The 22,712-nt window shown below is 39.0% G+C and overlaps 1 protein-coding gene across 2 annotated transcripts in view; it reads right to left on the reverse strand.

Annotated features, from left to right (window-relative positions):
* Positions 1-546: 546 nt before the first annotated feature.
* The window catches only part of usp36 (ubiquitin specific peptidase 36), a 33,883-nt gene continuing 11,717 nt past the window's right edge, over positions 547-22,712 (reverse strand). Inside the window, exons 2-21 of one of the 2 annotated variants that reach the window (XM_017489300.2) lie at positions 22,073-22,331; positions 21,276-21,497; positions 20,830-20,940; positions 20,281-20,383; positions 20,085-20,152; positions 18,473-18,543; positions 18,286-18,368; positions 18,049-18,160; positions 17,815-17,955; positions 17,476-17,576; positions 17,249-17,384; positions 15,275-15,613; positions 13,912-14,133; positions 12,120-12,271; positions 9,979-10,653; positions 9,685-9,872; positions 8,032-8,217; positions 6,392-6,507; positions 6,163-6,302; positions 547-2,490 (exon numbers count right to left, since the gene is read on the reverse strand). In XM_017489300.2, coding sequence (XP_017344789.1) covers positions 6,171-6,302; positions 6,392-6,507; positions 8,032-8,217; positions 9,685-9,872; positions 9,979-10,653; positions 12,120-12,271; positions 13,912-14,133; positions 15,275-15,613; positions 17,249-17,384; positions 17,476-17,576; positions 17,815-17,955; positions 18,049-18,160; positions 18,286-18,368; positions 18,473-18,543; positions 20,085-20,152; positions 20,281-20,383; positions 20,830-20,940; positions 21,276-21,497; positions 22,073-22,322 — 3,408 coding nt within the window. In that variant the 5' untranslated portion in view covers positions 22,323-22,331 and the 3' untranslated portion in view covers positions 547-2,490; positions 6,163-6,170. Of the gene's footprint in view, positions 2,491-6,162; positions 6,303-6,391; positions 6,508-8,031; positions 8,218-9,684; positions 9,873-9,978; positions 10,654-12,119; positions 12,272-13,911; positions 14,134-15,274; positions 15,614-17,248; positions 17,385-17,475; positions 17,577-17,814; positions 17,956-18,048; positions 18,161-18,285; positions 18,369-18,472; positions 18,544-20,084; positions 20,153-20,280; positions 20,384-20,829; positions 20,941-21,275; positions 21,498-22,016; positions 22,332-22,712 lie in introns of those variants that run through there. The other variant, XM_017489309.3, reaches the window with a different exon arrangement.

Genomic DNA, 22,712 nt, shown 5'->3' on the forward strand with positions numbered 1-22,712 from the left:
GAGTTCTACTTGTTAAAAAAAAAAAAAAAAGCGACCAAGGGTGTGTCCCAATTATAGGAAAATCACACTCCTCAGGAAAAGTATTATAACTCAAGAATTAAAATTTATGGCATTCATGATGGCGTGCTATTTTTACATATTATTTAGTATAGTAATATGGTTTGGGATAAAAGAAAATAGATGACAAATAATGGACTGTGAACTGTATGTCATGTTTTAGGAATCTGAACCTGGATGCTGTAATGCTGCACCCTGCAGATATCTGTAGGGAGTTATTTTTGGTCCATATGTTATCATAAAAGCTTACATTTCACCTAAATCCTAAACTGAATTATCTTTTATCCTCTTGAAGGGCTTGTTAATGAGCTGATGAGCCAAGTCAGCCAGTTGTGTCAGGTTCACTCAAAAGACCAGGGCTGAGAAAAGTTACTTAACGGAATAACGAGTCAGCGCTCCATTCTATGATTTATGAATGCTGGAGACTAACATGATTAACATTTCCATTATTTATACATTTCTACAATGAAATGTAGCCATGTACCTATATCGAATTTAACCAGTAACATGTAATTTATTTTTGCATAAACCTAATTTCGACAGTTACATTACAAATATTATCAATGTCTTTCATTTACATGAACTGCCTTATACAAGCCCAAACATGGAAAAGTAACTAAAACCTTAATACATCAGTTAACATAACTGGAACAGCTTGATGAAAAACATTATTTTGCAATTTGTCCACAAGTCATATTCTGCACGAATGCATTTTTATGAACAACCTGAAAATTTCACCAAAAAAAAAAACACAACTTTATTGCACCTGTATATTTATATTCATATAGTCTCAATATTGAACATTTCTTCTTAGTCTTGAAAGGGCATCATAAAGGTACAGAACCAGTGGTGTAAATGATCATGAATTAAAGATCAGTGTATTCTTCAGCATTGGTTCTACTGAAAAGAACAGAGTAACATTTCTAACACTAACACATTCAACAGCGCTCACAGTTCTTATGTTCCTCCAGACACGGAGTTCCGCACAGCACTCGCACGTCTGTCCACTGAGAAAATTCTACAGTTACAGTCCAAAAACCCTTTAATATATTAGGCTTTATTTGTGAAATACATGCGCATTTAAATATGCGTCTCATTTTTAAATGATAAAGTAGATCTCTCTTAGGATAATCTATTAATTTTTTTCAAGGCAACTTTTTTCTAAAATGGAAGTATCTTGGGGAATTAACTCTTGACTACAAGGATGTTTAAGGAAGTCACACAGAGCACAAGTGGGACTGTACAATGTTCTATTCCAGAAAGCTTCACATCTTACACACTATTAGTCTGTGGCTAGGTCTCTGGAGTAAAATAAACCTTTTGTTCTAAAGCATTATAGTACATTTCCAGAAAAAAAGTTTACACTCTGGACTATGAATGATCAGTGAAAATGAGGGATGAAGAGGATAATGTTTGCACTGTAGAAGAGGAACAGAGAGAACATTTTTAAGACCTGTCTGACTTGCATAGAAAGTAGGAACAGTGGCATTGGCATGTAAAATCTGAAATACACACTACAACCTTCCCTGCGGATTTCTAAGGGATGGAGCACTGCTGATGCAGCCTCTCCAATGATGAAATGGATGGATATGTTTTATATTGAAGCAGCCTGGCCTTCAGACATGTTACAGATGGACATATTATTCATCCCATCTAAGGATGAAACATTAAGGGTGCATCAAGCTTGTAATTTTTGGATATTAGGTAATAGATAGATGAGGGATTAGGTTAAAACAAAAAAGAATAGGGAACCGCGTTTTCTTCAACAACATTCAATGTGATAAGCAGACAATATGGAGGATTCAGGGAGGATTCAATGAGGCTCATATAATATTAATAACCATACAAAGAAATAAAAATGAGCGAGACTGCTGGCCTTATATAGCTAATATGTAGCAGATTACTCATCGGGCCATTGGGACTATATTATATATCAAATGTGATGAAGTGAAATAAAATATCTCTAAGAAGAGGGGGAAAACAACATCAAAAAAAAGCAGATGAATTCATTTTTGAGAAAATGTTGTTCTTGTCAATAGTCTAGGCAGTAGTGTAGGCCCAATGTTTCCACAACCCAATAATAACAGCACTGCTGCCCATCACTATCAGTTTCCAGGATATATTTGCCTCCTTTCCTGAAATAGCAAGATACAGTACAGTATTTCACCATGGACTCGAGTTATATGTGGCTAAAATTGTTTATTATGGCGGTCTGAACCTGACGCCACGATACATTGGTCTGCTCAAACCCAGGCCCCATTTATTCAGAATCCAAATACTGGACTTCAGCCCCTGCAGATGGCTTTGGTCTCATCGCTTTATTTACTTCCCACACAAGCTTCTCGCATTTCTGGAACGTTCTCAGAGAGATCACGCAGCTTCTCCAATAAGGCGGTCGAGCCAGGGAGTGTGAATAGAATCCCCGTCTTGAATCTGTAACAGAGTGACACAAAGCAGGTTATAAATATATCAAAGCCTTAAACATTCTATTCTCGGACATGCCCTGATTAGGAAACATTGTAAAGATCCACACTTTGATAGCCAAACTTTAATCTAATCAGTTGATTTTAACGTTTTAAGAGAAAACTGCAGCTGTATAGTTTTAAACACAAATCAAACAGGTTGAGTTAGTGTAGGCCTTGGTTACTACTAATAATGCATAATGATGTGTAAAAACTAGGGCTGTCAATTTAATGCGTAAAAGTGCGATTAAATATAGAAAAAAACAATGTGTTAAAACAATTAACGCATTTAACGCACCCTGCCCCGCCCCAGACCTGTACGTCATCTTATATTGCATGCAGTTGCTTAGTGACGAGCATGGTGCAAGGCAACGACCAAACTCTGCTTGGCCCTCTGAAGGAAAGTTTTAAATTCAAAACCCATCCAGATGGAAGCACCAATAAGACTTTTACAAGTCTTCTGCACTACCTACAAATAAGGAATTTGCATACTGTCGAAGAAATTCTAGCTTGAAATACCACCTGAACTCAAAGCATGTTTTAGCGAGCTGAACAATTAGCACAACCTCGGGTGCTACAGTCAACACAGTCCGCCAAACCACACTGACCGAGAGCAGGCAGAATAAGTCTACATCGGAAAAGCTAAATGGATTGCTGTGGAATCTAGGCCTGTTAATATGGTGGAAGACAAGGGGTTGATGAAAGCATCTCGTATCACGTCCTCCGATACAACCTAAAGTTTTATGTGTAATATGTTCTACGTTGAATCAAATGAATTAATATATTTCTTTCTAAAGCTACTTTTTGTAAGGTCTATTCAATGCTTTTCCTATCTAACACAATAAGGACTTTAAATGACCTTTTGGGGGGATAATTTCTCAGCCACAACTGAAGTGCGATTAATTCGATTTTGTTTAATACGATTGTTTTGATTTCGATTAAATGCACATTATGCAATTGATTGCTTGAAAGTTTTAATCGATTGACAGACCTAATAATAATGTTTTAATGGCAAAGGACCGATTCACTAAGCATGCTGTAGTTTTTCCTGGTTTCTTAAACGTTTTTAAACAGCAATGTACTTTTGGAATTTGTGAATAACCCTTGCGTTTATATATGCCCAAGTTTACAGGTTCATACAATGCTACCCTTAGCTTGGCAACTATCTGACTGCTATATACCATTCAAAATCAGATCAGTTCTTAGAGAGATTATCAGGGCTGATAGATTTAGGACTGATGGAAATATCATAAACTGGCAACCATCCTTGGTGACCTCTATATAATGACTTCTTCATAAGGATGTATATAGGTATCTGTATGTATTACAAGCCTGACACAGGGATTACTACACTGGACATACACAAGTATCATAAAGACTGTCTTATGTTCATCTCAGGACTCTTAATAACCTGTTCATACCGAATATTTTACATCGTTTCAACACATGTAGTACTATTTGCCTTTTCTCTATATGGCTGTATACTGTAAAGATTTATAATCTTGGATGGGCTACATTTTGAGTCTGGATCCTCTCAAGGTTTATTTCCCCTCAAAGTTGGCTTGCTCTTTAAGGATCTACAACCTGAGTCGGTCACAAACAGCCTTGCATCTCTTGTTAAAAGTGCTATACAATTAAATTTGAATGTAATTAACACAAAGATTAAATGACTGTTCAGTTCAAGTTACTTCATATTTTTTACATTTATTTATTTATTTATTTTAAATGGTGCCAACATCTTTCTCGGGTGATCAGATCACAAGTGGACAGCGGTAAATACAGGTCTGAAAAATATCAGTAATAACATGAGAATTTTAACACCTTGGTGAAATTCAAAGCGACAGCATGTTATTAATACTGCTTTGTTAAGAAATGCCGCATGACTTTATAGTTTACATTTGGAAGCGGCAGATTTTATTTGTTTGCCATCAGACAGCACCATTTACTGAAACCTTATATGGTTGTGCAGAATTGCTATTCTAAATTCAGCCACAGAACAAAAAGGTCGGAAAAGATGTAAATCAATCTACAGACTTCAACCTGCTGTCTGCTGGACATGCACAGGAAGCACAAAATGCATTAGAATGTTATTAGATATGTTAAGAGTTTATAGCCCTGTGCACTGTCAAGTTCATTAAAGCTGTGTGTGTGTTTGTGGATTTTTTTTTTTTAAAGAACTGAAAAGTTTTCCCCCAATCCACAAAGTCTGACCACACATGCTCAAGCGCTCCCTATACAGTGACATGCATACAACTCACATTTTATTTTGTCAAGCCATAAACTAAACTAACTTTGGGGTTTCAGAAGTGCAATTTTAGAAGCAGTAAAATAATTAAAATAATGTTCCTTATACAATAATGCCACATGTATATAGAAATTTCTTTCAAAGCAGACGGATTTAGAGAGTGTCTTGTTCTTCAGAATGTCTTAATGGCCGGAAAACACAGTAACCAGGATTTTGGTGTGTTTTTAGTACTGATATGAATTAATAACCTCAAAAAAAGGTGCAGTGATCTCTAAGTGTCTTTGAATAACCAGTTTGCCCCAAACTCCACATCCAGGTCAGTGCATGACAGTGTCTTTTGTATGCAGTGTGCCTATTACTCAACTGAAGGGCTTGAAAACCGATAAAAAACCCCAAGTCTTCACCTCGGATTATAAATGTGATTTAGTACAAGGTTATTTGCTGTTTTTATGGGGCAGCTGTGGATCAGGTGGTAGAGAGGATTGTCCACTAATCGTAGGGTTGGCAGTTCAATTCGTGGCTCACATGACTCCACATGCCGAAGTGTCCCTGGGCAAGACACTGAACCCCAAGTTGCTCCTGATGGCAAGCTAGCGCGTTGCATAGCAGCTCTGCTACCATTGGTGTGTGCATGAGAAACAGTGTAACGCACTTTGTAGAACCGCTAAGGTTAAAAAAAGCACTACATAAGCGCAGGCCATCTAGAGGGTAAAACATTTTTGTGTCCCAACGAACGACTCACAGAGCTATGCATTAATTACATGTCTCAACACGAGTGCTCCAACCAAAGAGATCTGCTTTTTCATATTATTATTATTATTATTATTATTATTATGGTATGATCCACTATGCAAAATATACCTGTGCACTCTAAATTTGGAGCTGGAGAAATTATTTCGATAGAGTTGTCTTTGACAAATTAGACACACATTCTGAATTAGTCATTGTAAAAAAAAAAAATCTTCCTACCATTCTGTGTGAAAACAGTACGCATTTCATTTGTTTTTTTGGGCACTCTACCTGCTTCTGGTTCATCCGCCATTTTGAATTTGCAACCGCAATATGCTTTAACTACTGTGCTTGCTATTGGTTACAAGCATATGATGACAGTGCATTGGAGATATATTTGATAAATCATTAGGCCTATCGATAGGAAATAAAAGTGGAGATTGTTTTATTGTGGTTTTTTTTTTAGTGTTTATTTTAAAAACAGGTGGAATTTTAACTGAGCCCCAGGCTCGCATTTATTCAGTCTGCGCGTTTCAGTGCACTTTATAAAAAAATAAAAAAATAAATAAATTTAAAAAAGGGGAAAAACCCCCAACACGACGACTGCACCACTGTTCTAGACCGTCATTGTTTAAAGAAATCTCTTTTCTGACTCCATCCTACACTCACCCATCATGTCAGTAGCGATGGCCCCAACTGTTCCTCCTCCCTCCTGGTGTGACAGACCACATGTTGCGCCGATCCTGGATCTTCTGGAAGACGTTAAAACTTCTTCTCCTTTCTTTTTTAAATGACTTTATCTTCTTTACCTATTCGTTTGAAAGGACATTATCGTTTTCAAATCAGCATCGTAACTAATCAAAACATCGATGTATAAAGTACAGGTTAAAAACCTCACCTTTCCACTGTCAAACTCTTCGTCCCATTCGTCGATTACAGTGTCGTGTTTGGCATCACGTGTGTCCTGCATGGCATCTCTGCTTATGGCAGAGCACTCTCCATCCCAACTGAGGACTGAACACAAACAGGAACAACTCATGAACATGAGTGACTGATGGTTCAAAGGGCACATGGTGATTAACACAGCTGTGTTTCTTCGGTCCACGATGAAATGTCTTATCCCAATGTTTCTCATAATTGTCTTAGCTCTTAGATGTTTTAGCACTATTTCGAACATTCCTGCTTTAGTACATTAGCTCAGTGCTGAGCACTTCATAAGCTGAATCATGTGTATTAAAAATAAATTAAATAAATAAAACAAGCAGAACTTGATGTTAACTGTAAAAAAAATCACTTCTTATTTGGTCACATAATGTCAGCCACGCTGTAAGGGTGTGTATCTTTCTACCAGACAAATTTTATTCCCCATACATTCACTAGTCATTAAAGAAAAAATCCATCATAAGTGACATTTATAATTAACATGTGTTACAACACAAGTTGACTTTTGTTGTTGTTGAATGTTTTTCACTGACATCCTGGTCTATTATCATTTTGGTTAGTGGTTTCCTAAATTACCCACAATTCCATTCTTCTATCCTCTATCTAATAATACTGGTGCTGGTGGGATATAGCCCTTGCTCCATCTCTGCCTAAAGCGACAGATGCGGCAGCGCATCGGATCATCTGTCCGGCTCGCTCACTTCCACATCTGTACACTCTGCTCAAACAGATCGGGTTCTAAAGCTTCAACCAGCACGATAATAAAGCCGTCAGCACCGTCACGCTTGATATCTAATAATAGCTAACAAGCTGAGCCAAGCAAGTTGTCAGCCACGCTCCCTCATTCTGGAACTTGCAGTCCAATTTTTGCTGTCTCTACTATTTCTATGTAAAAGTTCTCTTTTATATGATATTGAACACCGTCCCCCCACCCTCACCAATTTTTCAGCTCTTTTAGGAGTTTGTAGAAGCTAACAGCAAAACATGACTGCCATTACTTGTTTTTGAGTGATATGTAAGTAATGATCCCATGCGATGCCAGTGATGTTCATGGGAATAACAATTATACAGCATCAATCAACAAATTAACATCAGACTCACTCAACAAATAGTCGATAATAACCTTATTGTGGTTTAGAGTGGACGTATAATACCGTATAATACGGTAGTACCGTAAGTAATGTTGTATGTGTGGCAGTTAATACTATTTTTGCTAAAACAACACATCTCACTCTTGTTGCAGTATACACAAAGGTTCTTTACGGTAATATTTAAAGATTTCCTTTTTGCTAACAAGAGAGCTAAGGTTCCCAATTCTATGATTTGATGGGAGTTTTATTCCTAACGTCTTCATTCTTAGTACTCAGAGGACAAGTTCCATTTGCATGATTTCATCGCTCCAGGGGAACAGTAGATGAAATATGTGGCACATGGAATTAGTTGCTTGCCAATGGTATGATTGCTCTTAGGTTTTTCCCAATAGCCAGTAGTTCTCATTAATAAAGTATTCAAAGGAATATGTGGTTTGTCTTTTTCATTTATATCTATATAAAAATTTTTTTATTTAAACCCTGTAAAGTACTAGTTTGACCTCACCTTCAGTTCCGTATGCTTTATTGGTGGCGTTCTTAAGCAGTTCCTCGACTACACTAGAGCTCTTCTTGCCGTCCCAGGCCGCGGTAGCAGGACGGGACTCTTTCCCAGATGCCTGCTCTGAATCAGCAGCGTCTCTGCTTCGCTTATAACCGTCCTGAACCTGGCTGTCCCAGACCACCACTGCAGCTGGGGGACAAGTGAACAGTAAGACACACAGCAGTAGCATATGAAAATAGTACAACAATAGTACAACCCTTAATTTATGAGACATTTCCCTTCAAATAAATATCAAGCATCTTGACCTTTCACAAGTCAAAAAAAAATATATATATATATATATATATATATATATATATATATATATATATATATATATATATATATATATATATATATAAAATAAAAAGACATTTATCATCAGTGGTCACAGTGGGTATACTGGTAAAGACCCCTTTTTGAGATTTTAACTGTTTGCTAGACATGATTAAGATGCACAAATTATTAATTTTAGGAATGACCAAAAAACATTATTCAAATTGGTAGCAGTGAATGCATTAATTCATACGATACAATAGACAATGCAGGTTATTTAAACGTTCCAGTGCTGTGACTTTAGAACAACATATAAAGCACAAACAAATTGCTAGAACCTCACGCTCACTTTTTCCAACGTTCACTGCAGCATCGTTCGTCTTGGGACTATCAGGGAAAACAGGCTGATGCTTTTTGAGAGGCGCAATTAGTTTTATCGTCTCTCTCCGTATCTGCTCAGTATACAGGGCATCGTTTTTAATCATGATCGGTCTCGTAGTGTCTTCAAATATTAAATTATTTGGGCAATGTCACTTTGGGCAAAGACAAATTAAACAAATGGGTTTGTGGCGCATTTCCCAGAAGAAACATTCTGTTGTCTATTTTCTCCCAGAGCACTTAGCTTTCAGAATCCAGGTTACAGTTCTTTGATAAAGACACACGGCTGGCCTGTAGATGCCTGTATGAGGTACTGAGACAGGGAAATGGCACCAATTAATGCCAGGAACTACCTCTAGCTGATAAATTACCAGATTTGTCTTGTGTTTTGATAAAAGCCAGAAGACGATAACTAGTAGATAAATCAGTAACTATAATGAATCCTTCGCCAAACTGAATCATCATGCTCAAATGCTTATGTCGACTATGTTTTGACCCCTACATTTGAAGAGATAGTCCTCACTGCAGAAGTCCAGGGTTAGAGCTGGACCTGATCCAATTCCTCATATAACCGTAACCCATGAGACAACACACTTAACACATTTTTATCGAGCCTTGAATGCACAGAAACACCCTTTTTTATTTGACTATTTTTATTTGAGGTAGGAGGAGCTTGATCAAACCAGACTTTTGGCTTGCAGCAAGGGGTACTTGGCATTACAAACCAGAGATCTAGAAATTGTGTATCCTGAGACTTACTTTAACTCCATATCAATACTTTTTTCCCTGAATTTCTGCACTGTTGCCGATCTGGAATTTAAAGGTACTCGTGCCTTTCACGTTAAAACAGGTGAATGAAAACTACTTATGAGACACATATTTGTGGAAAGGCACAAATATATGTATTTCACATATATTTCCACATATATTTGTGGAAGCCGTATACGAAGCTACCATCAGTACCTGTGCTGGGTTTGCACGTCTTCTCCAGCACCACATGGTTGGTCTGACTAAGTGGCTCGCCTCCAGCATCATCCCCATGAGCATCCTCGGCCTCGCTCTGGTGCGCTTCTCTTTTCCTCTTCTTGGCTTTTTTCTTCGGCACACTCGAATCCGGCAACTCTGTGTCTATATGTATCGTCTCAGTTTTTCTATAAAAGGGAGGGGGTAAGAAAGTGTTGTATCATGCATGGTTTTAGAATGTGTATTATGATGGTTAGGGAAAGAAACGAGTTGGGATTTCTGAAAACCTCCAACCTTTCGGAAGTCTCATGCTTGATGTTCTCGTCCAGCTTCTCTTTGTGCTTTTTCTTCTTCTTTTTCTTTTTAACGTTGGAGTCATGGTGGTTCTGTGAAGTCTCGCACAACGTTGGCTGAATTTGTTCTTGGGCCTGAGACGGTTTTGGCTCTGTAGTCAGTTGTCGTTGCTGTTTTGGCTTTTCTGAACTACCATCTGGGTTTATTCTCCACATCTCTCCGAGGCACCAGTCTTCGTCCTGACCTGATGGCTCCAGATGCGACTGCACACCTTCTCTCTGAACCTTCATGCTGTTTGGTTCCTCCTCTCTTTTCCTTTTCTTATGCTTTTTTACCTTTCTCATTTCAGCTGTGAGCTCTGGCACGTCCTGCTCGGTTTTGGCAAGAAGCTCAGCAGTGGGGTTTTCCATTTCAGAATGGCGTCGCTTCTTTTTCTTCTTCTTCTTCTTTAAGGTTGGACTGGCGAGTCCATCGGCGAACCCTGTACATGATTCGGTGGTTTTCTGGCTCTGGGTTGGTCCACAGTTGCTAGCAGGGCAGGGGTGAAGCCTGCTGATTGGAGAAGAAAGTGTGGGTTTCATCAAGGATGAGGACGAGGAGGGCCCCTTAAGCAGACTTGCATTTTTAAACAGATGAGGTACATGCTGAGGCTGCTTGGCAGAATGGAATGGAATCCTGGGAGAAAATAAACAAACACAATTACATGGTGAGAAAAAGCACCACGTTCATCAAAATGATAATGCTTCGCCAAAAATACCAACATTCTGTAGGCATGAAATCTAGCTACAGTGGGATACAGCACACATCTGTATACATTTTATCCAAACACCAGTGTGTGATGGAGGAGCTTCTAATCAAATAATTTTCTAACAGTAACCGGGGTAATGTAAAAGAACACTGAATAAAGAATTGCGTGCACAGATAATCAAAGTCTACACAGCAGACTCTCAAGGAAGAATGCTTACAGCAACCATTTCAAGGTTGTTCCAAAATAAAGTGGTGAAAAGCACATCGATTTTGATGACACCACCAATGTGGTATTAATACTCTGATGGGGGGCAGGGGGGCTAATAAAAGCAGTGGAAACTAGCTCATTTGAGTTCACCTATAATTATGGTTGTGGTCTGCATTCAGACAGACATACTGTGTGTATTACTCATACTAAACTCACAAACAGCACATATTAAGGAGTACGTTAGCACGAATATTTCCAGCACGCCAAAATACAGTACCTGGGCAAAATTTCAAATTATGCACCAGAGTTACCTCTGTGATCTCACAGTGCAATAAGTCATTTTAATTTCAAATTAAATGTCAGAAAAGAAATATTCAGTTAATCTACAACTGAAAAGATACATTACTATTAACGTATAGGGTTTTTGTTTTTATTTATTAAAAGACCAAAATTAAGACCAAGCACTACAGGATCCAGGCTAGGAACTACTGCTTTATATGTTTATAAGTTCAAATACACAAGTAGTGCATCGGCATGATCATCTCAGAATAGACCGCATGGCTAGTTTCCTGTCTAATCCAAAACAGTCCCATATCGGGCTCACCACAACAGATCACCCGTCCGCATATTGATTCTGGCACAAGTTTTACGTCCTTCCTGATGCAACCCTTCCCACTTTCCAGGTTTGGGACTGGTGCTGAGTGGAAACCTCCAGTGGCTGGGGTTGGTTTCCTGACAGGGAAGGGCGATAAGAGCACCGCATGCTAGCCGCTAGTCCACCAGGGAAGCTGTCTAATCCGACACACTGAACCAGTTAAACCACTTTACATGTGGTTGATCTCCAGGAACTGGGTTAGTTACCCAACCTATTCCTTTAAACCAGGGGTGTCCAATCTTATCCAGAAAGGGCCGGTGTGGGTGCGGGTTTTTATTTCAACCAAGCAGAAGCCACACTTGAGTCTATTGAAAGATAAGATCAACTGATTAAACAGGTGGAATCAGGTGTGGCTCCTGCTTGGTTGAAATAAAAACCCGCACCCACACCGGCCCTTTCTGGATAAGATTGGACACCCCTGTTTAAACAATCTGAGAATAAGGTCACACAGTTCTACATACCAAAAAAACACCCCTCAAAAAAAAAACCAATCCACCCAGATGAACATAAAAGACAAGATAATAATAATACCTGTGGTTTTGGGAAGGTGAGGTGGGGGTCAGAGGGTGAAGTAGAGCTGAATGCTTAGGGTCACGGGACTGATGATGCAATGGAGAGGACGGAGCCTCAATGCTGCGGCTGCTGCTGTTGTTGTTCGGACTCCAGATGGGACTGCGACTGGCCTGCAGTTATTGACATAAATAAAAACTTGGTGGTCGAAAAAAAATAAAATAAAAGAAATAATAATAAAAAAAAAATGAACCGTAGCCAAACAAATGTGACGAAGATAAAGGGATCAAAACATGGACGAGAAATCATGAGCAAAAACACAAACAAAAATGGGGAGAGAAAAATAAAAATGGAAAGGGGGCGATGGCAGAGAAGAATTACAAATGGTTAGAAAGAAAGAATCTGAAAGCAAAGGAAGACAACGAAATTCTAAAATGGACAGTAGTGCCAACCTGGGACAATAGTATCAACACAAGAGAAGACACTTAAAGAGATTTACTGTTGTGCAACCAAACAGAGGAAGTAGGTCACAAATATCAGCTGGAAAAGAATGAAGGGGCAGGCAGCAGGCACAAGACAAATAAATACACAGCATAGGGCTGAGCAATGATGTGATCTAAAATGCTGTCACAGTATGAAATCCAGTGCTGTTGATAATGTTATTCATATATACAGAGTGCCTGAAACATCAGAAACCAGCCAATGAGAGTAAAACTACATGTACTTCATTTTGTATTTATTAATTATTTACAAAGATTTTTGTGATTTGCGCTCAACATATTAAGATCAACATATTTGTTCAAAATATTGCCATCAGTTCCTGACTTTCCAGAGACCCTGTAGACGAGACATTATTCTTTCAAAGTACTGAAGTGCTTTACGACATGACTACATAAAGCCTCATTCACTAGGCACTAACTCTGCATTTAGAAACTTGTGTAAATATTTGATCAGTATTTCATCCTAGTCAAAGAAAGCATGATTTCTATTGTAGAGGTTTGGAGATTCTTTTTTTTTCTTTTTTAAATGCTGAACTTGCTTTTATAATAGCTTAGGACACACACTCTGCAATACATCTTTACGTTCTGGTTGTATTATGTACATTTTTTATTTAAAGAGGAAAATGCTAATAAGGTACTAAAAATACATCAGGCTAGATTGCAAGATTTCCGGACGTTACTCTCAGCAGGTTATCGAATGGGCATTGTGGGTTATTCAAAGTGAAAACAGGCCGACATGCCAATGAAAGAAATTTAAACAAAAATAAATAAAGCTTGGACGCCATTCAGGATTACATGATAATTACAATGATTAGTGTGCAAGTCACTCAGGGTGGAATTTCCCTTAACCCTCCCATTATTTTATGGGTCAACTGGACCCATTTCCACATTTATTTGAAATTTTTTGACTTTCCTCATTTAGGGTCATGAACTTCTATATCTTGGACAAGCAAGAATGAAGGTTTACTGTTTTAAACTGTCTATCTTTGCAGTTTTTGTGTGTATTTAAACTGTGGAAGTCATTTTGACCCATAGCATAATGGCTGTTACTTTCTCCCCAACATAATAGGAGGGTTAAATTTAAACACTTCATTATTATAATCAATGAATGTGGGAAAACAGGATCATCTGAGGAGCAAGTGAAGGCAGCATTCGTCATAACGATTTGTTAAAATGGTTGTTCGTCTTGCACGTTTGTATTTGAGGCCATGAAACATCTGTTGCAGTATTCAGATCACATCGCTCAGCCTGGGGCCAATCCTATAGCTACTCTAAACATCTTGCCATGGGAGAGAAGTGAGCGTGGCACTCACCTTCTTGGCAGACAGTGCCAGTCTCTTGGCAGGAGGGGGCGACATGGTGCTGGTTTGTTCAGATGCAATGTTGTTGAGGGCGGGAGGTTTCAGCTTGGCCGACTTCTGATCCTCAGCAGCAAGCCGCTCAGCGCTTTTAGCCGGAGACGACATTCTGTTTACGATGCTCTTGGCAGGAGTAGTCACATTTCCCACAGGAGCACTCCTGGTGCCGATCGATTCCTGAGTGTCAGAGGTGATAAGCTTTTTCATCCCCCCCAAAAAAAACAAAAAAACAAAAAAAACCAAGGCGTTTGCCTTGAGCTGCTGGTTACAGTTAACAGTTGCCATAGCAACATACCATATATGTAGTATAACTTTATTTAAAAAAAAAAAAAAAAAAAAAAAAAAAAAACTACGTAAATCTTTTTTTTGTAAATAAATGATTTGTTAAATAATCATTATAAATAAATGACATGTATTAAAGAAATGTTAATGCTTTTTCATTTTATTTTACAATAGCCTGACGGAATAGATATATAGTCCCACAATCTCTTAACCCGATTAATTGTGTGGATTACCAAACTATAGAAAAAAGACCCCATGTACCCACAGTTTTATCCTCTCCTGACAATGCCTCTGCTGTTTAACAAAAAGTAGCACATCCTTCAGCTTTGAGTCGTGGTGTTCTTCCTTCGCCCGTGAAACTGTTGCTGGAGTCTGTCTAGCATCTTCATTTTCACTTGACAAGTGTTTAAGTGCGAGGTGGCTACGTGTTATGCCAACATTGCTCTGTACTGTAACTTATTGCACACATATTCCCGATTGTCTAGCCTCCGTACAAGACGAATAATACGTCTAGTAAAAAGAGTTGCTACTGATGGGCAGACTGTGTCCTCAGTGCAAGTTTGAAGTGCAGCAGGTGGCGGTATTCAGAATCGAGTTGCTCACCCGAGCATTGAGGTGCTTCTTTCCAAAGAGAGATATATGAACCAAATTGGAGTGTGATGTGTTTAAACAAATGTATCGAATGAAAGGTTTTGTTTTGCGAAAGCCTATAGGGAACAGGAAGAAGAAATAATTAAGAAGAATTTTTATTTTTGAATGGCAATGGCCACTATATCAGCAGCATACTCATGTTAATTGTCCACAGGTCAACTACAAATTAAAAATAGCCCAGAAATATAATCTGCTTGTGCCAGATTCTGCTTGTAAATACTGCTATCTTGAGACCTGTGATGATGACTGAAAGTCAAAACATCAGTGGATATGTATGAGGTCAAGCTCAGCAAAATGAAACCCATGACAATCACTTCTAATCTCTAATCAAACACCCTCCGGTTTGGTCAAATGTGTCCACGGAGCATGGAGGAGGTGGAAATACCTTGGACTCAGAAGAGGTGTCCGCTGACGAGGACTCTGATGCAAGGGACTTGAGTGAGGTAGACACTGCCAGGCTCCGCCCCTCGCCGCTGCTCCCCTTGTCCTGCTCAGACTTGGCGACGCCGTTGGAGGAAGCAGGAATGTTGGTGCGGCTCTGCAGCTGAGCAGAAGGTTTCTTCAGCTTCTTGATGGGTTCCTCGATGAGCATTGGGCCACCTGGCACCCTTGGTGTACCGTTAGCCAGTTTGGGTGACTGGATGCCTGAGCCGTTGCGGGCCACTGGCACACCCAGCCCCCCGTCCACAGACTGGATCTTCCTCAGCTGAGCGGTGTCCACCTTCTTCAGAGAGAAGAAGGAAGAACAAAATCAAACCGTTACATTTAGACCAGTGATCAGCTGCTTTTGTTCATTGGAAAGCCAACCTGATTTTTCCAGCAGCCTCCTTTTTACACGATTGAAATACCAAATGGAGTTTCCAAACAAGCGGTGTCTGAATAGGTTTCATCTACTCAAACACCACTGAAAAAAAAACAACAACTAACTGTTATAGGAAAATAATCAATGACGGGGTGATGCGAATATTTGCCAATAATAAAACAGCATGTCCTGAAGTTTTCGATTTCTCTTTCCGCAGCAATTTGCCCGTAAATTAAGATTTTTCATTTGTTGGTGTGCATTAAAACCTTATATATACCACAGGAAGTTCTAGTCAATTTAATCTCCATTCTACATTAATGCACTGCCTATAAACAACTGTAACCATAGTAACATACAGTTAAACTTACAGCTTCATTATTAGCAGAGATGCAGCACAGACACAGGTAATTCACACACGCACACTCTCTCATAACTATTTACTATAAATTTTTCAAAATGTAATCTTATCACACTACTTTGTCTCTGTGTATAATTTAGAGTGGGCAGAATTCTAGATCTAACAACCTGTATATAAAATAACTAATGAAAATTAACTATTATTTTGATCTTTTCAGTCAAATTTTGCACTGCAAACATCAAAGACGGCTTTAACTTGTCAATGCTGACAAGTGACCATGGTGCTTTATAAGCGGGATAATCCACAGTAGGTGTGTTATACGATTTTAATGCATTCTGTGGAGACAACTACTCTACATCATTCGTTCGAGTTAGCTGCCTAGCTTGTTGCTGACAAAATGTGAAGTGTCAATCATTTATTCAACATAAATATTAATAGATGTGATATTCTTCTGTGGAAATAATAAGTACACCTTTTTAGCAGAAATAATTCTTGTAGGCGTTTTGCATAATTGTCCAGCAGGCTTGCCGGAACTTTTGACCACTCTTCCATGCAATATTCTTTCAGTTGCAAGATGTTTGAGGGTTTTCTTGCATGTACTGCCCGTTTCAAATCCCCCCACAACATTTCAATGGGATTCAAATCCGGGCATGGGCTAGGCCATTCCATAACCCTCCATTTCTTCTTTCTGAGCCATCAGGACTCTTGACCGTATTAGTGTTAAACGCGTGTATACTAAACATTAAGGAAGCAAAAACGAGGATTTTTTTTCGGTACTTTTGACAACTCTACACTAGATATGTGAGGGGTATAAATAAGACAGGTTCCACCTGCACTCCATAAACAGGTTCTAATCACTGGCAACCAGTCTTGAACACCTGATTCTATTTTTATACATTTGAAGGTGTGATAAATATAGGGGTATACTTACTTTTTCCATGTCACTGATCTGTTTTTTGTTAATTTAATGAGGGTCCTCCATTTAGTATCTAATGCTCTAATGACTGCTCTAATGCACCCGAAGCTGATGCCACATATTTGCAAGGTTTAGAAATTCCACCCTAGGTTAATCAGAGTTGTATTTATTTATCAGTTTGCCACCTGTTACTTGGATAGTTGGTAAGGAGGCATATGATCCGTCTCATTCTTAACATACTGTATAGTGCAATATTCTACTGGTCATAATGATGCTCATGTACCTTGGTGATCTGCGGAGACGATAAAGGACCGTTGAGTGGAATTTTCTTCAGCTGTTCAGGGGTCATGTTACTCCTCCCAGAATGCACCAAGTTCTGCTTTACGCTTGAACTGTCCGTGTTCTTCTTTTCAGAAATCCTACAGCAATGGGACTCATCGTTAGCCTCAAATATCTCTGCTAACTGAACAGGTACAGTCACTGGATGAGAGAAGATGAGCTTTGTTCTACCTCAGGTAAAAGAGGACATAAGCCTGCTGATTGAGCACGACCTTGATGTTACTGGAATGTACCATCGAATCGTTCATCTGGTACCACTGCCCATTGCTGGCCTAAAGATGATGAATGGCATGGAGAAAAATTAGAAAACACCACACAGATGTGATGAACAGTCATCAATTCTCACTTTGCACTTGGTTATTTAGCGTGGTTAGCGAAATGTGGCAACATGGCACATAAAGTCAAATGGTGACCGAAAACAGAGAGGACAGTGACTTATTACTCTTGTGAAAACATGATTCACAAAATGACTCGTAATGATTCCCGCATGTCAATCCATATGACACTCACCTTAACATAACAGTAGTAGTGACCAGCATGACAGCTGTACCCAGAATGCACCAAGACTGCATAAAGGCCATACATCACTGGGTCTCCTGAGTTTTGAGACATGTATGGACGAATGTTCAGGAACTCTGGGTAGCCAACATCCTGAGGAGGGAAATGACCAAAAAAAAAAAAAACCCACCGTAAATCATTTGTAATAATTCGAATGCAAACAGGTCTTATTGTGATTCTGCTTACCTTGGTAATCTTTCCTCCACTGAAGTTGGCAAAGCGTTTAAGGGAAAGTGTGAGCACATTTGACGTCCGATGAACCGTGAATCGTTTTGTCGCCGGCACTTTCTTCTTACACCTAGAATTGCCAAACACCATTAGGAAATTATCTAAAAGTGTAAAGGTTTTTTTTTTTTTAAAGATTATTTAGGCTTATATTCCATGAGTACAACGAACACATTCAAAAAAAAAAAGGCAACTAACTTAGCACACATGTAGGCGTTCTCGCCGCTCAAAACATCCGGCTTTACAAACAGCTCCAGGGCGCGAACGATATTGGCTGCTTGCTGACATTGAAAACACACACACAGAATTTAAGAGGCGCTTCATGAACTTCATTGCGATATTATTACACTAAAAGAACATTAGGGCACATCTACAGGAAACTCACCCGAATCTCAACAGCTATGTCCAGGTAGGGGTCGTATGTATCTGACACACTTTTACAAATAGAACACTTGACTAGAGAGAGAGAGAGAGAGAGAGAGAGAGAGAGAGATACAAAACAGAAAAGGAAAAATTGCTCTTTATCACCTTCATTCATCATATCTGAAATATCTAATCTTCAAATAATGTAAGATTGCCTCTTGATAATATCGCATATAGGGAGACTTTAAATCTGTTTTTACCTCAAGCTTATATTTTATCAGAGTTTACACAGCCTGTGTACGAGTGTTGCTTTTATTTCAATTAACAATTCGATTTATTTATTTATTTAATTTCTACTTATCTATGTTTAGTTCATACATTTTATACACTAGGAAAACTTGCCCTTCATATTATAAATAGGAATATCACCAACTAATTAACTATATACTTATACATAGGTGCCAACATTGCTAAGAAGAAAATTCTAGCGGAGTGAGGTTGGGGGGACCAAACGCATATGTCTTTCACAACCCTCATCCTTTTTCTCCAACAGTATTGGATTTTCCGCCAGATGAATGAATTTTATTTCACATTCGGGCTGACTGCTGAGGGCTTATAAATTGTGTGAGTGAGATATATATATATATATATATATATATATATATATATATATATATATATATATATATATATATATATATATATATATATATATATATATATGGCACAGCTAAACCGTCCAGGGGTTGTATGCATCTATGTAGTAACTATGTATTCCCACTTCTGCTTGTAGTCATTCAAGACTTGTTGTTCAAAGTTCAGTTTAGCAAAGAATGACCAAAAAGAAAAGAAAAGAGTGAGAAGGGGATAAAAAAAACCCACCACTGCCACTGTGCTGAAGTTTTCCTGTCATTAATCTGAAAGTTTTACAACTCAACACACGAGTCATGACTTTTACTCAGACCACTTCACAGTAGAATGTTTGTATGAATCTTCCTGCCAACTAACCCTAGGATGCAGGAATCTTCCTGTCTTCCAGCACGTGGATACAAATCATACGGTCCTTTTTACCGGTAAAAACAAGAATTTTCTGCTTCAAGGGGAGAGTTTCCCTTGGACGCAGGAAGATTTCATCACAACACAATAAGTCACCCGCAATAAATGGGTGAACAAGAATGTTTCGCCATTCTATACTGCTAGTCAGCATGAAAAATTAAAGGCTGCCTTTCCTCTATAATTACAGGAATTACTGCCTACAGTCGATCATAGTTCATCCTAATACATTTATCTGATATGGTTTATGAACTTTATTATTATTATGAGCTGGTACAGACTGTAATTGGACTACCACCTGAGGAAACACAGACTATAATGTAGTAAAGAGATTTGCCTTTACAATTTCATTTATTTCAGTAATTCCACATAGGGTGAAATTATTATTATTGAAATGATCTTATTATCCTAGTTTATCACTGGTCTTGTATAATAATTATTTTTAAATATACATTTACTTTCTTTATTTACTCCTCCTTTAAAGAGTTCAGATACTAGTCTACTATATTTACCCGCGTCTCCATATGATCACTTTGGAAATAAAGGGCGCAAACCTCATCACTGTGGGAGTCATGTTTTACCTCTTGACCTCAGGTAACCCCCAAAGATCTGGTGAACCAGTGTGGTGGCCTGCGTCTGTCTGTCCAACCTGACAACAAAAGAACACCAAGTTCACTGCTGTGCATAAAAAGAAAGGGAAAGCACCAACGGACTGATGATGTTGGTCTTTTTTTTTGGTAGTACCACATGAGAGGACACTGTTGGAGTGGGTCTTACTTTGGGTAACCGTTAAGGCAGGCTTTCTGCATTGCATCGATGGTGTAGCGCAAAAACTCATGGGCATCCTCCTGGCTGCCAAACCGGAAGTGGCGGGCAATTTCTGAAGCAAAAGCACACAGTGCATTAGGCTAAGCATGAACGAGCAATCAGATGGACAAAACAACAACAAAAACTCAAATGGTCTATGCTTTCATGGAATATTAAGATGGCATTAAAGTATTTTTAAGGGGAAAAGGTCCATAAATAATATAAAAATCCACTGCTCTTAGAGAGAGGGGGAGAGAGAGAGAGGCAAAATATACCAGATCATATCAGTGAGTCGCACTGATAACTCTGAAAGGACATCAAGCTTATGACTAAAACCCTTAATCACAGACTACAGTTAGTGAGGACTGTCCAAAGCCTGTGTGCAATCACACGCACACACTTCCTGCTATAGCTGAGTCACTGAAGTGAATCATGCTTTTTTCTTCCCCACCCCATTCCTAACTGCAACATCAGCTTACAGAACATGCACCTGCCACACAGCACAGGCAATTTTCTTACTTTTCAAGTCACGGATAAATGACACAGGCTTGATGGCGTTGCCAGTGTTGGCGAAGGCTTGGATGATATGGTTCTGCATGATGCAGATCATACAGAATCCTGTCTGGTGGCCTAGTGAAGAAGAAAAAAAAAGAAAGAAAAAAACCCCCCAGAAATCAAATTAATCCAATGAAACTCGAGTGACCAGTCAAACAGGCTAATGAGTAGAATAGTTATTATTTTTAATAATACATTTAAATGCCATGTGGTTAGGAAATTCTACCTGAAGAATATCAAACCTGCATGTCAAATCCTTTATAAATATCCCCAGTACATTGTACAAGTAATCTGCATATAATTACTAGGCACATACCAGTACACATCACATTAGTATAATCCTAATAGGTAAATCTGGAGTTTGCACAAATCTCTGTTTGTGCGACTCATTTTTTGTGTCCCGTACTTACAGGAGCGGCTGTGCTCTTTGGACAGCAGGTAGTTGGCGAGAGGCGGTGTGTATGTGAGACACTGCACGGTGGAGTTCAGGAAGCACGTGTTGCCCAGGTTGTGGAGGCCCGCTCCCACCCGGTACACTCGCTCCCACTTCATGGAGAGTTTGTTCCCTGGAAAGAGTAGCTTCTGAGGTGCTGGGATGCCATCACCCTGACCTCCACTGAGGCCTTCAGAACCTGCGGAAACAAAGACTGGGCTACTACATGCTTTACGATCCGTCTGCTGCAGTGTTATTTAAGCCTCTTTAGCAGAGAGAGTTAAAGCATCCATATTTTAAATAATTAAGTCATATGTTTCTGTCTTGGTCATTTTTGTTACTGCTTTTTCAGTTGAACCTGGTTTTTAATTTCAGATTTTAAAAAAATAATAATTTTACCTGGACTGTTTTGGTCCTTGGTTTGCATTACTCATTGTGTCCAAAACCAATTAAATACACATATATAAATTTAAATGATCATTGTGAACATTCGTCAAATATCATCCTGGCCTACTTTTCCATACTTTTCTAATTTGTATTACTAAAAGTTTCCTGGAATTAACAGCACATTGTATAATAGAAGGATGACTCTTACTGACAGTATTTCAAAATCTTCATAATCATGAAAGCTGGATATTGCTGTACACATCATAACCTATTAGCAATATATAGTGCAGTTTTAATAACCGTATTAATGAGTTCTACTAGTCCAACCCACCTGAGCGCCTACACTAATCATGATGACCAACGAATCACGCTGTGGCGTGACCTCACCTTGCCTCTTGATTGGCGTGGGATCGGCTGCTCTCTGCACCACACCATCGGTCTTGGGGTTCAGGATCACATACTTGGTCTTGAGCGTCTCCAGCTGGTAGCTGAAGCCTTTGGTGGCTGGCTCGAACTCAATCTTCTGCAGCAGCACTTTCTTGGCCGAGGAGGAGAGCAGCTTATTCAGGTCTCCCTCATCGGTAGAGTCTTTTCGGCCCGGCTTCAGGGCCTCCTTCAGCTTGTCCACTATGGGCATGGCGCATCACTGAAAGACCACACACTGACAAATTAATATTTAGCTTCCAATTCAATTAGTCACAAAAGAAATATGACAAAGCCTAATACCTTTAGTTTGTTTAATCCCTGAGAAATAATACCGGGCATATTTTACACGGGATGGTGTAGGACTTGTATCATTCCTGTTCGTTCTGCCTTTCTTTAGACACGCTTTAGAAAGCCTGATACAAGTGGAGTGCCTCAAAGGTATAAGCAAGTTTGAGTTCAGAAGTCTCCTCCTAAATGTTCAGAAATTGCTAGCAGGCATAAAGTCCCACTATGCCTCTATGGCTAGGTAAGCGCACCAATAGCAACAAAAGCAACAGACCAAAACAACGTACATATGCATGTGTTGAATCAGAACAAACAC

Source organism: Ictalurus punctatus, chromosome 2, assembly GCF_001660625.3.
Source record: "Ictalurus punctatus breed USDA103 chromosome 2, Coco_2.0, whole genome shotgun sequence".
NCBI lineage: Eukaryota > Metazoa > Chordata > Actinopteri > Siluriformes > Ictaluridae > Ictalurus > Ictalurus punctatus.